Genomic DNA, 17,237 nt, shown 5'->3' on the forward strand with positions numbered 1-17,237 from the left:
AAAGAAATATATTGAGGAGAGGAGGAAGTGTACACGCCTTCACTCTCTCCCTGCCTCAACCTAGCAGAGGAATAAGATCAGAAAGCTACCAGACTCAAGAGGAACTGCAAAACTGAGCATTTTACTATAGTGTTTAGAAGAGACACACAGTATTTTAAAGATTGTTCAGTTTGTTCCTCCACTCCTGACCCATCTCTTGTTTGCTATTTTGCTTTTCTTGTCTTGTTTAGTGGGGTGGGAAATTGGATACAGGGGAGGATAGGAGCCTTGGAGGGGAGCAGAAGACTGGTGAGACATGGGAAGAATGCAGAGAACAGGATGGGATACAAGAGAGGCATGAAAGGGGTGAGGTGCAAGGCGCTGGGAGATATGGAAAAGGACAAAGAAAAACAAGGTGTTTTATGTGTATTAAGCTTTGGATACTTAGAATTCTCTAGATATAGAACTTTTTTTCACTGTGAATAAATTTCCCCATCCTTTATTCACTATCCCCAAATCTCAACCAGGTATAACTCTCCCACTCAGTACCCATTCTCACAACCCCTCATATGGACTTGCTAAAATCTGTGGGAGAGGAGAAACACTTTTGTGAGTTTCATAAAATATTGGAGCAGAGCTCTCCTGTTATGGATTCTGTGTATCAACTCCATTTAAAGTGTTAACAATCATTACTAATCTGGGAGATTCCCAAACAAAAAAAAACTGAATTAAATTTGAAGGTGTGTTTCAGTGGAGTCTAACATACATCCAAAAAAACCTATATTGTCTTTACAAAATTTTTGCACCTTTAAAATAAACCCAAATGTTAGTCTGTAAATGAACTTTAAAGGATCCAGCCATTTCTACATTGCCATATTATTCATTACTCACTGCAAAGAGCCTACTCAATGTATTTGTAACGTTAAAAACATAACAAGGTGTCTCTGTGTGTCTCTCTCTCTCTCTCTGTGTACATAGATATATCTATCTATCAGTAGTTCCATAAACCTACATCAAGTAATCAGTTCATTTAATAATAAATAGGTGGATTAAGAATTCCAAATTATAATCTTAAAATATTCTTCTATACCAATACATGACTTTGAGAATTTACAGAATTCTTACATGATTGATTGTACTTCGGAGCTATTTCTTTCACAGTCTTTGCACATCTTACAAACAATAGCTATAAAATCAATTAAAATATACAGCCAGTGACACATTTCCGTTACAGAACAAAGAAAGTTAAAATTGGATGGATGATGCAAGTGGAGTGAGTTATTAGTAATAAGAAGGATTATATTCTGTGGGGGAACTAGCTGGATCCTTTAACTGTACTTTTACAGACTGTCATTTAGAGGTTTTTTTAAGGTTTTTTAATTTATTTTTGGGGTTAGCTGGGCTTCACTGAATTGCTTTTCAACTTCAGTTCTTAACAAAGTCTTTTCTGTTTGAAATGGTCTTAATTATTCTCAGCTATTGTGATTAGCTAACAATTTATTACTGATACAAATTGACTTAAGAGGTAATTTTTCAAGAATTCTAATTCTTAGGAGGGTATATCATTAATTGCATGAATGTTCTGTCCAACTGGTATTGTATTGACTTTGTAATTCTTTTATTTTCTTTTAGGATCTTAACTTATACCTTGAAGACAAAGTCTACCTTGCCAGAAACAACTTTACCTTAGCAGATATTTTAATGTATTATGGGCTACATCACATCATAGTAAGTAATATTTAATTACTTTTCTATTATAACCATCATAATCATTAATGCATGTGAGTAATAAACATTTCTTGTTTTAGAAGATTGCTAGCTAAGTAGAAATACTACTTTTTCCATTCTGTAATTAACATTCATAAAAGGGCAGAGTTTTGTGGAAGTGTTTCAGATTTAATTTACCTTTAAATGTGGCCCTCTGTTTAAAGTAGTATTTAGCTGTGGAACGGGCAAAGGGAGTGTCATATCTGTAGTTTTTGGATAAATAGATTTAAAACTGTCCTTTATATAATGTGATATAAGGACACTATATGTGACTTTTATTCCCTGACTATTCTAGCTTGGTGGCAAAAGTTTGTACCATTACCATTCACAGAATTGGAGGAGGAAACAAATGGATAAAACTGGAAGAACTTAGTGACAAAAAATTAAGACAAAACCTTGATCTTGATAACGTTGGTGAAATGTTACCTGATCTGAGAAGGTGCAGGTGAAGATAAGCTAAATGCTAGAAGGATGTAGAAAGGTGGTGGTGACAAGATTTATTTATTGAAGAAAAGGGTGCTGAGGCTTCAGGATTTGATAAGACTTGATAATACATTATGATAAACAAAACAATGAATTTAGGATGGAGAACTGCTGCTTACAAGAAGCAAGAATTGTTGCACAGAGTCCATGAAATGCAGGCGAGGGAACCCCCCCCCCCCTTTTTTTTTTTTTTTTGGTTTGGTTTGGTTAGGTCATGTTATGTAGCTAGAAGTACAATGTTAGGAAGAGTTGTAGCTCACTTCAGAGTCAGAAGGCATAAAGATATTAATAGGGCAAGAACAAGATCCTTCTGGTAGTGACAGGAAGGAAGGAGTAGTATCATGGAGGTAAATCAGTGTCTGAGGTGGTGGTTTTTTATACTTCCTATGCTATAAAGAATTAATGTTGATACAGAAAATGGGTTCTAGCTTCCTGGGAAAAAATCTGGATCGGATTAGTCAAAGTTCTAAAGTAGAAAGTACAAATAATTATTTTCACAAAAAACATGAGGAAAAGGGATAGTTCAACAAGCTAGATTAGCCAGTACCACTATAAAATGTGCTGCTTTTGGAAAAATAATCTTGTCCTGATTCAGAGTAAATTTAATTGCAATCTGGAGAAATGTCCAGGAATGAAAATAAAAGGATTAGGCAAGCAAATGAAAGGGATTGGATGATTTTATAAAAATATTAGCGTAGACAATCAGTTGATTTGGAATTAACTGTGTGAAAAAGGTGATCTCATAGAATATTCTATTGTATGATTATGTCATTAAGATTGGTTACCTTTTATGTATCATATTAAGAATTTATGTACTGCCTATAAAAGTAATAGCAGATATAAGAATACAAGAGTATAACGATACAAGAATATAAGAGTACAGTTAAAAATTAGATGAAGAAAATCAAGCATGTATAATTCAGAGTTTGCTCCAGAGTTGACCATCTAATCAAGAGGAAAAGATACAAGTTATTGCTTAAGGAAATAGAACATATGGTAAAAACAAATGAGTTGGTTCTCCTGGACTGTAACTTCAACCATCCATTTATTGGTTGGGAAAAGTATGTAGAATAATATTGATGTCTAAAAATGTTTTTAAATTTCATGGAAGATATTTCCTGTCTCAAAAGGTAGAAAGTGCAAATAGTGGAGTAGTTATCCCAGACCTGATACAAATAGGGAGGAAATCTAGGTGCAACAAGAACAAATTGTTTTGAATATTGTAGCATTACGGACATAGCTATATGTCAGTACTTAAATTTAAAATGACAGATAAGAACTTTAAAACTTTATGTGGGGGGAGGTGTTTGTTATTTGAAGTGGGAGAGTACCTGTAATGACATTGCCCTACTCAAACTTCAGGGAGGTAGGTGCTGGGCTTCTTAATGCAGTACTGCGCTTCTTAATGCAGTACTGCTCCTGGGACCTGTCTTGTGGGCCACCTTTTGGGATCTGTATTGGCTAGTATGCTGTGAGCAATTTTGAAGATTTTCTTTCTTCCCATTTCCAGCCCCTTCTTCCTGTTGGGAAGGTAGCTGATCTGCATGTCCTTCCTCCTCTCCCCCCAAAGAGAGAACAGTTCCCAGCTCTTTCCCTTTAATCTTGGCTGCAGAAATAAGGATGGGAGGAGGACAAAGGAGTTGCCCTTCTCCCTCCCTCCACCCAGAAATTTGTTAAAAGAATCAGATTACACAGTACTGCCTCAGATTACATACTTCCAGTAAACACTTGATCTCCCACTGTCAGTGGTAGGTTAGTACAAAGATCAAGGGCAGAGTATGACCATTGTGAAGAAATCAAACTTTTTAATAAATAAGGAAAACTAAAAACACTTTTTGTTGCATTCAGCCTCATTCATTGGGAAAATGTGCTTGTTTTTAGCACTGTTGATGCTTCAACTTTTTTTGCTTTTGCTTCATTATTCTCGCTTCTCAGTTTCTCTTCCCTTTCCATGTGCCTGTTTTGTTTTTCCTTTTTTTCCTTCACTTTTCTATTCCCTGTGGGCAATAACTTCCAATTCCTTCCATCTCCCTATTTGCTAACAGTCAGTAATTAAACAGTTTCATATTAGTGTTCAAACTATTGTAGTGGTAACACTACAATGAGGTGAATGAAGAAAGTGGTGTTTTCATCATTTTCAGGCTGTTAGCAAACTAGTGAAAACTATACAACATCTTTTTCCCGTTGATTTCACGTGTTACAAATTATCTTTGCAACCAGGAGGTTTAGAAACTGACCTATAAATAAAATCTTGGGTTCTGCAGAATCTGAGTTTATAAAATAGGCTACATAAATATACCATGTGAAGTGTTTGATATCCCCTCACTATATGAGCCAAGAAGCCTCTTCCAAACCTATGTATGACTGCATTTTTGACATAGGAGTGATGAGTTCCATGTCGTTAGACATTTTCTTGAGTACATTTTGTGGGGGTAGATGAATATGGTGAAAAATAGAGTAGAGCTGACAAGTTAAATCATGGGTTCCAGAGAAAACAGAAATTTAGCAGTACTGCTAGGGGACAAAAAGGACAGTCAAGCTTTCAGGAAGAACTTTAATTCCTCTGTGGGTTATTAGTTTAGTTTTACTAAAATTGTCTCTGATATGGAAACAACGTTTATATTTGTACACTGTAAGTTAGAACTGTGCTTATGCTGTATGAGGACATTTGGGGACTAATCAGTAAAAAGTCTGATTAGTTTTATTTAACATCTCAGTGTTGTTGCCAGAGATAAAGAAATAGACATAAGATTACTCTCCCAGTTTATACACTGTATTAATCACCCATAACGTTAAAAATAAGAAAATACACCACACAATAAACGACCTCTGAAGTTAACATAGAATTTTCTGTCTAACCAAAAATAAAACTATAAAAGCTTCAATCAGACTATCAAGTTCATATCAAATAAACAAGTTAAGATCAAATAAATAAATTATTCTAATATGAATTCTATCTAATAACCTGGGAAGGTGGCCTTCCGCTCGCATGCAGGTTCCCAACTTAAAACTGGCTGAAAAACTTAGTATGAAAAGGAAAAATCAGTTCCCAATTCAAGTTCAGTAATATTTGAACTACTTATCCAGCAGCATTATGTTCCTAGTCCAGTAATATTTTGGTTAATGTCCATTAATAAACTTCCATGTTGTCTTAATACTGAGCTGAAATTATTTGCTAATACTCTTTAACATCTATTTACACAAAATGGGAAATAAATGTTATTTGTGGGTACAAAACAATGTTAATGATTCTTGGGATGTTTTACTGATCGCCATGGCTTTTGCCCATGATGACTCTGACTTTTTTAATTAAAATAGAAAAAGAGATAAAGCACCCATAACAAAGAGTTACCATTTTTCCTTTACTTCTGTAGTCTCTTATAACTAATACTATTTAAAGCTAGGGGTCAGAGCCTATAAATCCTTACTATTGCATGTAGTGGCTCTCTATGAAGCACAGTCTTGCTGACTTTGCTGCAGGATCTGACTTGAAGTCGATATCACATTTTTTTTAATCAAAGTATTGCTAAATTTGTCAGGTGTCTTATCAAGTCATCCCAGTGAGATACTATCCAGTCGCTATTACTGTTTCTCCCCTCCTGCCCTTCCCTTCCCTCCATGTTTTTTCTAAGCACTTTTCAATTTGTACAAGTGTTTGAGCTCTCATGATACCCTTATTCTCATGGGTTTGGTACATTAAACAACTTGATGAGACTCTTGCCCACAGAATTTAGACGGTGAGACTTTGTAACCACTGTGCCATTGGAAATTATATACCTTTTGAAGAATGCAATGTATAGTCCTTTTAGAAACTCCGTTCTAGGCTCATTGTATAATGACTACTTTGGTGAGCCTTCATCATCACCTCTGCATAGAAATATCAAAGATTTTCCTCCTTTAAAAAAATCCTTAAATTAAGTGGCTGTTTGTTTGCTATTAAAATTGCTTTAATAGCAGATAATTATTTTAATAGCAGAACAGCAGCTTTTCTTAACTTGGGGGAATTATCTAATTTAATGAGGAAGAACAGAAAATATCCATCTATAACAAAATGTTGTAAAAATGCCATGGAGATGATCTCTAAACAATTAACCTAAAAGTTACGATCTGAGTAAAAACTAGAGCATGCTACAAAGTGCTTTTTTAATATACTGCACCAGCAGAGTACATTATGTAAATAAGGTAAAATATCGTGCCCTTTTGTTTTCCCCAAGAGGTTTTGTTTTCAGAATAGATATTTTTGCCCTCTGTTTTTTCACTCTGCTAAACAGCCCCTAGTAGAACGAATCCTTCTGCTTTTTCACTTTTGTAAATCAGAAATAACTATTGAAGTCTGGGAGTTTCTAGTGTGAGAGGAATCTTGGGCCCTTTGTCTGCTAAATTTCAGTGTAATTCCATATTTTATGGCCCAGTGTCTTCCCCATTAAAAATAGGTTTTTACCAAAAAAGGACCTATTTAACTGCAGTGCTGCTACTAAAATACCATAGTTTGCTCCAGAATGTTCTAGTATTTTTAGCATGTTTTATATTTTAAATACTGAATTTTGTAAGGCCTCAGGGTATACACATTGCTCTTGCCATACTCTTCATTGCTTTGTAAATTGCACTGCTGCTTTATATTGGGTACCAGTGTCAAACTACAGTAAATATTTAGGACATTTTTATACGTGATCTGAGGTGTCTTTTCTATGCATGTCATTGAGTGCCCAATATATGGGAACTTCAGGCAGTTTTACAGGGTATTTTAATTAAAAGACTATTCTATGCTGCTTTTAATAGCTTTCACTTTTTGGTTTGTCAGGTCTCTGAAATTTTTCTCCTACCAATTTTGTTCCTTTCTGCTTGGATAATGCTGATTTAATTGTGTTTCTAGTGCAACAGAAAAAATGGGTTCTGATTTAAGTGTTTGTGTACTTCTATCAGTGATGTCAGTTGCAGTATGCAGAGGGTAGAAATATGACTTCACCTTTCTGCACCAGTAGGAGGCAAGCTTGCTAATTAAGTTTCAACAAAAGTGGAATGGACCAGAAAAGGAGATTATAGTTTGAATTTCTGAATTTTTTGCAGAAATATAGTGTCAGTAATATGTTTGCATTCTGGCACATGAGTTCCTTTATCTAGGGATGTGTGGTGTCTGCTGTAAGTGATGCTGCAAAATCTACTTGTTTTCAAGCTGCTGAAAGGACTATTGGGCTCTTAGATGTGCTTGGCTCAGTTTAGTTACAATAATTCAGCAAAGGCAGCTCTGCAAAATCAATATTATGAAGAGGAAATGTTCTCTTTTTTTCTACTCTTCTTCCCCATTCCTATCCCACACCATTCAATCTTATTATCGCCATGCCCTCTTATCTTTGCATCTCTTACTCCAGTTCTATGCCTGTTACGGCCAACTCTTGCAGTCCCAAAAGTTGACTATTACAAGATGAAGCTCAGCTTGAGACTCTAGCTACTGAAAATATTCAGAATTATTCCATCTTTTTCCCTCTTTGCTCCTATTATCCAGCAAGTTGGAGCTGACATATCATCTGTGTGGCTTCCAGCTCCAAACTAAACTTGGAGCAATCAGTCTTCAGATGCTGTGAGGGCATATCTTTGGATACAGTAATATCCCGCTGGAACATTCCTCTAGCACAATACTCACATTTGCTCTGACCAGCATGGATTGATTTAAATCATCAACTTTAATTATATTTTTTAGTTATCTTCTTGAGAGAGGTTGATATTATTTTTTTTTATTGGTTGGTAACCATTAAAACATGTTGTTTTGCAATTAAAGTATGGCCTTCATACTAAAATTGTCTTTTTGTTTGCTAACCAGGAGGATACAGTAGCTCAATAAACATTTGTTAGCAGTTATATAGCTTAATCTACATTTATTCACATACTTAATTTTCAATTTTCTATTATGTTAGAAAATGGTGAATGAAACATTCTTTATTTACGAGATGACTAATTTGTTACTTTTGATTTGTATAAAGCGCTTTTTGGATGGAAATTCAATTGAAAATGCACAAAAACACTTTAATTTTTGTGTTAAATAAACTACCGTAAATTTGCTGGACACAGGTTGAAAAAAGTTTATCACAATATGTTGTGGATTTAAAACTCCATAAACAAAGGAAACATTATGTGTAGTTAGTGAATTGAACTGATTATTCTGGTCACTATATTTTTAAAGATTTTTAGAATGAATAGATGTCATTCTCGCACACCTAATTTTTATCCATAGATTGGAAGAAGAAAACAAGCTTCTATCTGCACCTGCATATGTAGTCTGATATGGCAGGTTCAACTGAAGATCATCTTTGGTCCCTTCATAGTAGATTGCTGTCTACCTTTCTGGGCTTAATCAATTTTTGAGTCCCTCACTACTAGGTCAGTTAATATGGAAGGATGTGGAGAGGGAACAGAGCATTTGTAAAGCATGTTGGAAATTAGGCTGACAATGGAGGATCTAGGAAGGGTAATTAAAAATAAAAAAACCCAACATAGTAGTGGGATGATTGTAGTGAAATCCTAATCCTGCTGAAAGGAGAATAGACCGTGAAGAACCAGCAGTACAGTCAGAATTTCAGTGAGTCTCCCATGCCTTTGACTTCAAAGAAAATGTAGTGGTAATTAGATTTCATTGAGAATCTTGGGCCAATTTCTTGACTGCAACCAAGAATTTTGCAATGTAAACGAATGCAAAAGTGGAGTAAAGCTCACCTCTCTAGTCCTTCTTCTGGATTGGCTGTGTGTCTACTCCAGTCTTCAGACATACATTGAGGCAGCTTTTAAAGCTGTTTATTAAGATGGTTACTGATGGGCTGATCGTAAATAAATCATGTTCACAACTACTACACGAGCACCAAGGAGGGAGGATATAAAGTCAGCATAATGGCTATTTACCCCCTGGAAGCTCCTTCTAGTTTCATCTTCCCATGGCCAGTTAATTTACGTTCACAACTAGATTCTTCCAATAACCCTAAGGTCTTTAAAACTTGAAAACTCTTTAAAAATGTAGAACATATGTGGTGACCTGGCTAGGCAAGGTTATCCTAATTGTAAGGCGTGGCAGAAGCGCAAACCAAGACAAAAGGGATAATCTTAAATCTTTAGAACTTTATAAGGGAGACCCCAAAAATTTTACCAGGAGCAAAAATAATATAGAACTTTACTAATGACTTGCTACTTATAATAATAAACTATAGGTTACCAACTCATTAACCTTTGTGAGCTTGTACACACTGTGCAGTTAGTACCAAATGCATTGTTGTTAAGAACAAGAGAGCAATATACTGTGTCACTTCAGAGAAGAATCAATTTCTCCTTTCCTTGGTGGTAAGTCCAGCTCCACTCTTGCAGTCCTGTTCTTTGCTTCTCTTTGACTTGAAGTGTTCCTTAGATTTGATGTTCCTGTGGCTGTACCTGTTTTCACTGAGTTTATCCACAAGCAGGCCCTAGTGACCCTCACTTGTCCATTAGGCACCTTTGAACTGTATTCCTTCAATAGATTTTCAAACAGTCATTCGCTCTGTTCATATACTTTAGATCAGGGGTTTCAAACTCAGTTTACCTTAGGGCCAATGCCAGACCTCAAATCCTCCCAGCGGGCCAATAATGTCACTCATGCTGCCCAGAACCCGCCGCCCAAAACTCTGCCCCCTCTGCCTAAGGCTCTGGGAGGGAGTTTGGGTGGAGGAGGTCATCTGGGGTAGGGGATTGGGGTGCAGGCTCTGGGAGGGAGTAGGGGTGAGAGGTTGGGCTCTGGGAGGGAGTTTGGGTGGGGGAGGAGGTCTGGGGTGCAGGCTGCGGGAGGGGTGTGTGGGAAGGGGGAGGGAGTGCAGGCTCTGGGCTGGGGTAGGGGGGTGCGGTGCTTACCTGCGGTTCCAAGGCAGGGTGGGCCGGGGGACCTCCGTGCGCTCTTGCCCCCAGGCACTACCCCCGCAGCCTCACATTGGCAGTGGGGGCAGCGTACGGAGGCACAGCCCTGCCCCGGGACTGCAGGGAGGGGCTGGCAGCCACTGGAGTGAGCAGGCAGACGCTGCTCCGCTCTGTTGCGCTGCCGGGGCCCCTGGGGGAGGAGCGCCCAGGTGGGGCCAAGGGAGAGACCCAGCCCGAAAACTGCTGGAGTCCTGTGGGCCACACTGGGGAGGCTCGCCGGCCGCAGATGTCCCGTGGGCCAGGAGTTTGAGACCCCTGCTTTAGATCTTTTGTGGGTGGGCTTCTTGTTTACTGATTTCAGGATCTGTTTTAATCAAACACAGCTTTTTGATCTTTTTTTCCCCCACCAATTATATTTCCTTTCAGTTTTTTTTCCCCTTGATAAAATCTGCAGATGTACCAGAGAGAGTATTTCCTTCTACTTCTCTTTCTCTAACAGTGTCTGCCTGCTCACATACCCAGATCCTTTTTTCCCCTGGTTCTGACATGAAAACTTCCCAGTTTTCCTTCTCACTTCCCAATACCTTACTTTTATTCTCCTGTTCTTCTTTTATTTTATCACCTCCCCTCTTACCCGGGCTTCAGTTCATCCGCTAGCTCATATCTCCATTCTTCTCCTCCTCCAATAGCTTTTTCCCAGTTCCCTGTCAGTAGAGCCGTGCATGGATACAAATTTATATCCATGGATGCAAATCGGTAATCACTGAACTGAAGGGCTCTTCTGGGAAACGCAGCGGTGAAAGGAGCAGAATGTGCAGCTGCCACTCCCAGGGGCCCGCGCTGGCAGTTCCTCCCGTGTGGCTGTACCGCCCCATCCCTTCCCCACAGCTGTCTGCATAACTGCGTCTCCTGTCTGGAGTCTGTACAGCTGCGTCAGAGGATGGGGCTGGGGGTTGTACAGCCTCGCAAAAGGAGCTGCCGGCATGGGGCGCTGAGTCCTGGGAGTGGCAGACCCATGTTCTGCTGCTTTCACCACTGCGGTTCCCGAGAGAGCCCTGCGATTCAGTGGATACCAGTTTCTACCCGCAGATATAACTTTGTGTCTGCGCAGGGCTCTACCCGTCACATGGATTCTGAGCTCCCTCTTACTTGCTAACTCTCTTCCCAGGACATTGTTCTGTGCTGCTTCATCACAGCTGCACTAGGTGCTAGTGCCAGGGTGCAGATTGCTACATAATCGCACCTCTAACCATGGCAGACAACCCTGCTAATTCATGGTTATATTTCTAATGTGGACAGATCCTCAATCTATAGCTTTTGGTTGTCGTGATTTGAATGATGCCACTTGTCCTAGATACTAGTAATCTGAGTACATCTAAAGAAAATAAATTATTGTTGCATTTATGCATTTTTCCAGCATTGTTGAAATACACCCAGCAACTATTGCTGACACTCTTAGATCAAACGGTTAAAAAAAAAAAAAAAAAAAATTAGAAGCATACCTTTAATTGCTTTCTGTCTTGAATATGCTTGGAAACAGTCCATCCGTCTCTTCAGTACTGCTTTTTAAAAATGTAAACTAGGCATTGGCCTGAGATGCAAGACTGCAGTTCACCAGACAGCTTCCTAGACAAGAGCTCAACAGTGAGGATTACTTGTATGTCTTTCAGAACTTTTCCTAAGGATACTATACAGTAATCCCTTGCTAAACATGCTAATTTCCAGCCTTTCTTCACTTTCCTAGAGGTACTGGAACAAGAACCAGGCCTGTACGCTTTGTAATCTCTCCTTTAATCCCGTACAGTTGAGCCTCCAGTTCTGTTTTATGTTGAATTATGCAAATTATAGTTGAAAATCTTCAGATTTCCATAAAGTTAACATATGGTTTTAAAAGTCCACAACCAAAAAATATAAAATCAATGTACAGCACTGCTAGACTGTCATAATTTTTCATCCTATTTAAGAACTGACTTTATAAAACTATTTTTTATTCCTGTAATTTATGTTTCTGCGTTAATAGGGATATGATTATTTAACATCTTTTATTTCTTCCCTTGTTTAGGCTGAGCTTACAGTGCAAGAGAAGGAGAAATACCTTAATGTGTCTCGCTGGTTTAATCACATTCAACATTATCCAGGTATCAGGCAACATCTGTCTAATGTTGTCTTCATGAAGAACAGACTGTATACTAATGCCCATTAGGGGTCTTCAGTGCCATATTGGAAGGGTGATTGGGAACTGAAAAAATGGGAAATGTCTGGATTTCAAAACTGCATATTTCAAAATCACTAACTTGTAAGCATAGATGTATAACCTTCCTTATGTGAACCAGAACAGCTGATGCCTAAAGTAATGAAATTGCGTTGAGTAACTATCATTTAAGATTTGGACTTCGTAAAAGAATAGTATAGTTTATTTGTTAAAATGCAACAGTAGTGGAAAATGGGAATCAAGAATCAAGTTTTAACCTTTTTTTTTTTTTTTAAGGGGACTATTTTTTTACCCATGTAATAGCTGAATCTTTAATATCAGACAAATGAACAACTTGTCCTTCAATATTTTGCTATTTATTGACTTTTTACATACTTAGCACTTCATTATTTTCATTTTATTTTCCATGGATGTTTACACCTGTTTTGTAAATATTATGGTAAGAGCTATATTGTGTGCCAAGGATGTGAAAAAGGGAACAGATAAATGTGTCAGTTGCAAACAATATTTATGTAATAAATTTATTTAAAAAGTCTAGTCTTAATTTGGTTGTGATATTTTTATTTCTTAAAATATTCTTTGGTAGAAAATTAAAAGTTAAAATAACTGAACTCAAATAAGCTTTTTAAAAAAATCACTTGCATTGGTTATTGTGACTTGGGCTACAAAGGAATTTAGACTCTGACCAGGTAGAAGCAATAGCTAATTTTTGGTTTTCATGTTAAGTTTGACATTATTTCCCAAAAATGAATCCTGACAATTTTCATTTGAAAAAGTTACAGAAGTGTAAAATCTGCGTAAGCAACCCTGTGCATTTTTTCAGAATGTTTGCACATTTCCCTCCAAAAAGAAATACAAGTTTGAAAACTCTAAAAACATGATTTTTAAAAATGTATTCAACTTTCCTAAGGCAATAATGGGGTACTTTACTAAAGTCATTTTTTGATTTGCATTGATTTAATTTCTGTGGGTTAAAAAAATGGAGAGGGAAAAAAATGTTCTGCGTGGTTTTTTTTTTTTTAAGTAGGATTAAAATCTTTTTGATGTGAACTGCTATTTAATAGTTTGGGTTAGTGAATATGTGGCTCTTCCAAGTCTTTGGAAATTAGTGATCTAAAATGGAAATACCTAGCACTATTAATGCACTGAGTTGCATAATTTAATTGCCTAACATTACCTTCTGCATACTTTCAGTCAATTGTCCTTTTTTTCTATAAATAGGTACTGAAACAATTGTTTAGTTTGTATAATTTAGTTTCTACAGTTCTGACTGAATCTGGACCAGAATGCATATCCTTTATGTGGAAGTTGTGGAATGCATATCCTGCATTATGTGGAAACACTAATACTAGCATTTCTTAACTTTAGTGCTCCTTCATTTTGTAACGTATGTTTTTAATATAGCTTTTTATATGGAATCTCTTAAAATTATGCTAGATAGAAAAATACTTTCAAACTACACACACACACTCGCTCACTCTCCCTCTCGGTACTGCCTCATGGAGTGCAGTTTTTGAGTTTTGAAATAATTATGGCTTGGTTAATACGGGAGCAATGCTGGGCTCAGGATAAAACTAGAGGGATACTCTGGTCCCATGCTATCCTGTAGTGGCTCAGGAGCATGAGTACCAACCTGTTAAGACTGTTAAGAAGCAGGGCGCAAACCTGAAATTGGTTGAGCGTTCTGTACTTAGATTTCACCAATCTGTTATCAAGTGTGAACTCCTCAAGCACTATTAACAGCTTTAACATGGAGAAGTCTGATCAGGGCTGGATTTACATCTTGCACGTCCCTAGGCACAGCATCTTCAGTGTCCCCCCCGCCTATAGCTGACGTTTGTGTTTCCCATAAAAAATTACTTTTAACCCAGTTTTAACTTTTAGGTGCCCCTATAGTGCCTAATTGGAAATCCGGCCCTGATTCCGATCTGTCTTGCTACCCAACTAAACTTGCCTTTGTGTTAGGTGGTCTCTTACACCGAAGATCACAGCAATATTCAGGTTACTCCTGTAGTAGGAAGAGGGCCTGAAACATAAGCCCATGTATCAGAGGCTTGAGGCCTGGGCTAAAGTAGTCAAAACCTTGTTGATATCAAGCTGAGTTAAGTTGTGAGCAAGAGGCAGGCCCTGCTCGCAGAATTTGGCAAGCATAAGATTGATATTGCAAAAACACACATTCCTATGAGATGCTAGGCACAAAACACTTACGCAAGCACATTCCAAGAGGGGGGTATCAGAACACCCTGATAAACACATTCCCCAAAGATAACAGGAACATGCTGCCCTCTTAAGGATAAGGTCAGGATGTCAGTATGATGGATAGAGATGTTTTGATCTTACCTACAGATATAAGACAATGGGTGGCACCCTAATATGTCAGAGGGTAGTACCCTGATACGTCAAGGGTGATACGTAACTTGTTTGAATTGGTGTATAAAGATGTATCTCAGAGGGAGTGTCTTTGTCCAGCTGAAGGGGTAGTGGAAAGTCCTGCCACTGACTGAGCTGCATCCTTTGTTACGGGCATACATGTGCTAGTGTAATTGTAAACATTGATCCAGGGAGCTAGGACCATGCTTTGCTGATAATAAACCTGAACAATCACCTTCGCACCTTAACAGATTTTATGGTCATTGGGCGGTTTGCTCAAGGTCTGCTGTGCCAGCTGTCTGCGCAGAGCTGGGGCAGCACACGGAGAACACACGGGCAGCTGAACATCTGACAATAACTCCCACTCCCAAAGGGCCAGTCACTTACCTCAGGTCAGTTGCACCTTAGATCTTAGATAATAAACTGTCTAAAGATTTATTAATTGGGGAAAAGGGAATAAGTTATTTACAAGGTTAAAGCAAGTAAACACATACACAGAAATGAGTTCCAGTTTTAAGTTTCAAAAGGTAATAGAAGCTTCTATAATAAGCTAGCACTATATGTCCTTTAGGGTTTACTCAGGCCAAGTACTGAGGATCTCTTGCTTATGCTTAGTAATCCTTGCCCCCCAGAGTCCAAGCAACACAAAGATAGTTAATCTTTGTTAGGGCCTTTTATTCCTTCCTCCCTTCTGCTTCAAGATGCAAGTTCAGCTGTTGGGAGGAATTCAGTTGCACCTCTCTTCTTCATGAGGGGATGGGAGTGGGGGAGAAACAATGAACAGTCTTTTGTCCTCTGTTCCACAGTGGGTTGTCTGGTGTTGATGGGCTGCCTTTTGTTGGGCAGGGGAGAAAAACCTATGTCAAATTAGTATTTCACGCTTGTAATGCTTCTCTCCTGGCTGGTGATTTACTGTTACAGAGCAAACACTTACGTATTACCTTGTAACATGGGCTACAAATATTTTAAGTGAGATTAATGTATGTATCAACTTACAAGCATTCCATAAAGTCTAAATGCATTTGTAGAACTTTGATACCAATTTTAACAATACTAACATATGTGAGCCAGACTGGTTCCACCTATGTATGTCAGTGTTCACTTGAGACCCAGGGGCCTTGATATGAGCTGGCACCTTGTCTGTCAGAATCACATTAACTATTATCTTTTCTACACATCTTCTAACCCTCACCTCCCTAAGGAATTTGAGACCAGTTATAGTCAAGAGTCTCCCTGGTGCAATCCCAGTGGAGCAAAACTACCAAGAATGCAGGATGAGGGGAGGCCTGAGGAACAGGGTCCCAAGTGAATGTCTGGCATCCTGTGGATCCCCTAGGATCAGCAGTGGGCCCCTGTGGCCTTTTCGAAGTGGGAGGAAGCGAACTCCTACAGAATGATGTGGGGTGAACTGAGAGATCCTCACAGGGATTTGGAAAATTCCTCCTCTTGCTGATTTTATCACAGAACAGGATGATGAAGCTCATTATTAATTATAGGTGGCATAGTTTGCAACATCGATAACAAAGATTACACAGCACTTCCCAGTATAGGACCCTGTTTTCAATTGCTCAGAGCTTTGCCAAATTCAAACTGTTTGGGCTGAAATTATCCATGTTTGGATGTCTGCCTCTGGCTAATTTGTTTTAGGAAAGTTTCAGGTAAAATGGTTCATCCATTTCCAAGAATAGAGTTAGGGAAAAATACATTGTATTTGCTCTTTTAAGAAAAATAATTCTTCCAACAGTTTAATTGGGAAACATTTAGCACTCTTATGGTTTGGATCAGGAACATGGAATTCGGCAGTGTTCTTCCTGCTGTCAGGGATGTGCCTGTCTTTTGCTATATCTGAAAGAACTGCGGAAGAGGGGACAGACAGAAGATGTGATGGGAGCTAAATTCCTCTAAGCTGTGCAGAGGCACAGCAGCCTATTAAGTGCCGCACAGGTGCTCAGGCTGTGGCGGGGAGAGATGCCTCTTGCCCCGGACCTGCCGCAGCCCTGGAAGAGCCAGCCCTGACCTTTCGGAGCTGGGGGAGAAGCACCTCTCCCTGCCAGCCCAGGTGCTGCTGTGGGGGCAGAGAGCTGGGGGAGTCCTCTCTCCCTGCCATAGCCCCAGGGCAGCCTGCACCTCAAACCCCTCATCCCCATCCCTGGCCCCACCCCAGAGCCCCCAGCTCCAGCCAGAGCCCTCAGCCCCTCTGCACCCCAACCCTCTGCCCCAGCCCTGAGCCCCCTCCCACATTCCAAAGCTCTTGGCCCCACCTTTACCACATTAATTTTATGTGCACCAATATGGGGGTGATGTGGAAAAAATTACAGGGTGGAAACAGGAACAAGATGGGATTGGGGAGGAAGGGGCAGGACCCATAGAACATAGGAACAGGTGGGGGGATGAGGTCAGAAGCTGGGGTGGGGATAGGGAGAAACAGGACAGAAGTAGGAGCAGGGAGGGGGACTGAGTGGGGATGCCACTGTGGAAGAGAACAAAAAATGGGAAATGGGTGTAGAAGCTGAGGTATGGGGAGAAGAATATGAACAAAAGGGTCAGGGAGAGGCTGGGA

The 17,237-nt window shown here is 39.1% G+C and overlaps 1 protein-coding gene across 2 annotated transcripts in view; it reads left to right on the forward strand.

Annotated features, from left to right (window-relative positions):
* Nucleotides 1-17,237, forward strand: part of LOC140907012 (eukaryotic translation elongation factor 1 epsilon-1-like) — a 157,068-nt gene that overhangs the window by 17,974 nt on the left and 121,857 nt on the right. For both annotated transcript variants that reach the window (XM_073332090.1, XM_073332089.1), the window contains exons 3-4: nt 1,612-1,707; nt 12,158-12,233. In XM_073332090.1, coding sequence (XP_073188191.1) covers nt 1,612-1,707; nt 12,158-12,233 — 172 coding nt within the window. The remainder of the gene's footprint in view (nt 1-1,611; nt 1,708-12,157; nt 12,234-17,237) is intronic.

Source organism: Lepidochelys kempii, chromosome 2, assembly GCF_965140265.1.
Source record: "Lepidochelys kempii isolate rLepKem1 chromosome 2, rLepKem1.hap2, whole genome shotgun sequence".
In the NCBI taxonomy this organism is placed as follows: Eukaryota; Metazoa; Chordata; order Testudines; family Cheloniidae; genus Lepidochelys; species Lepidochelys kempii.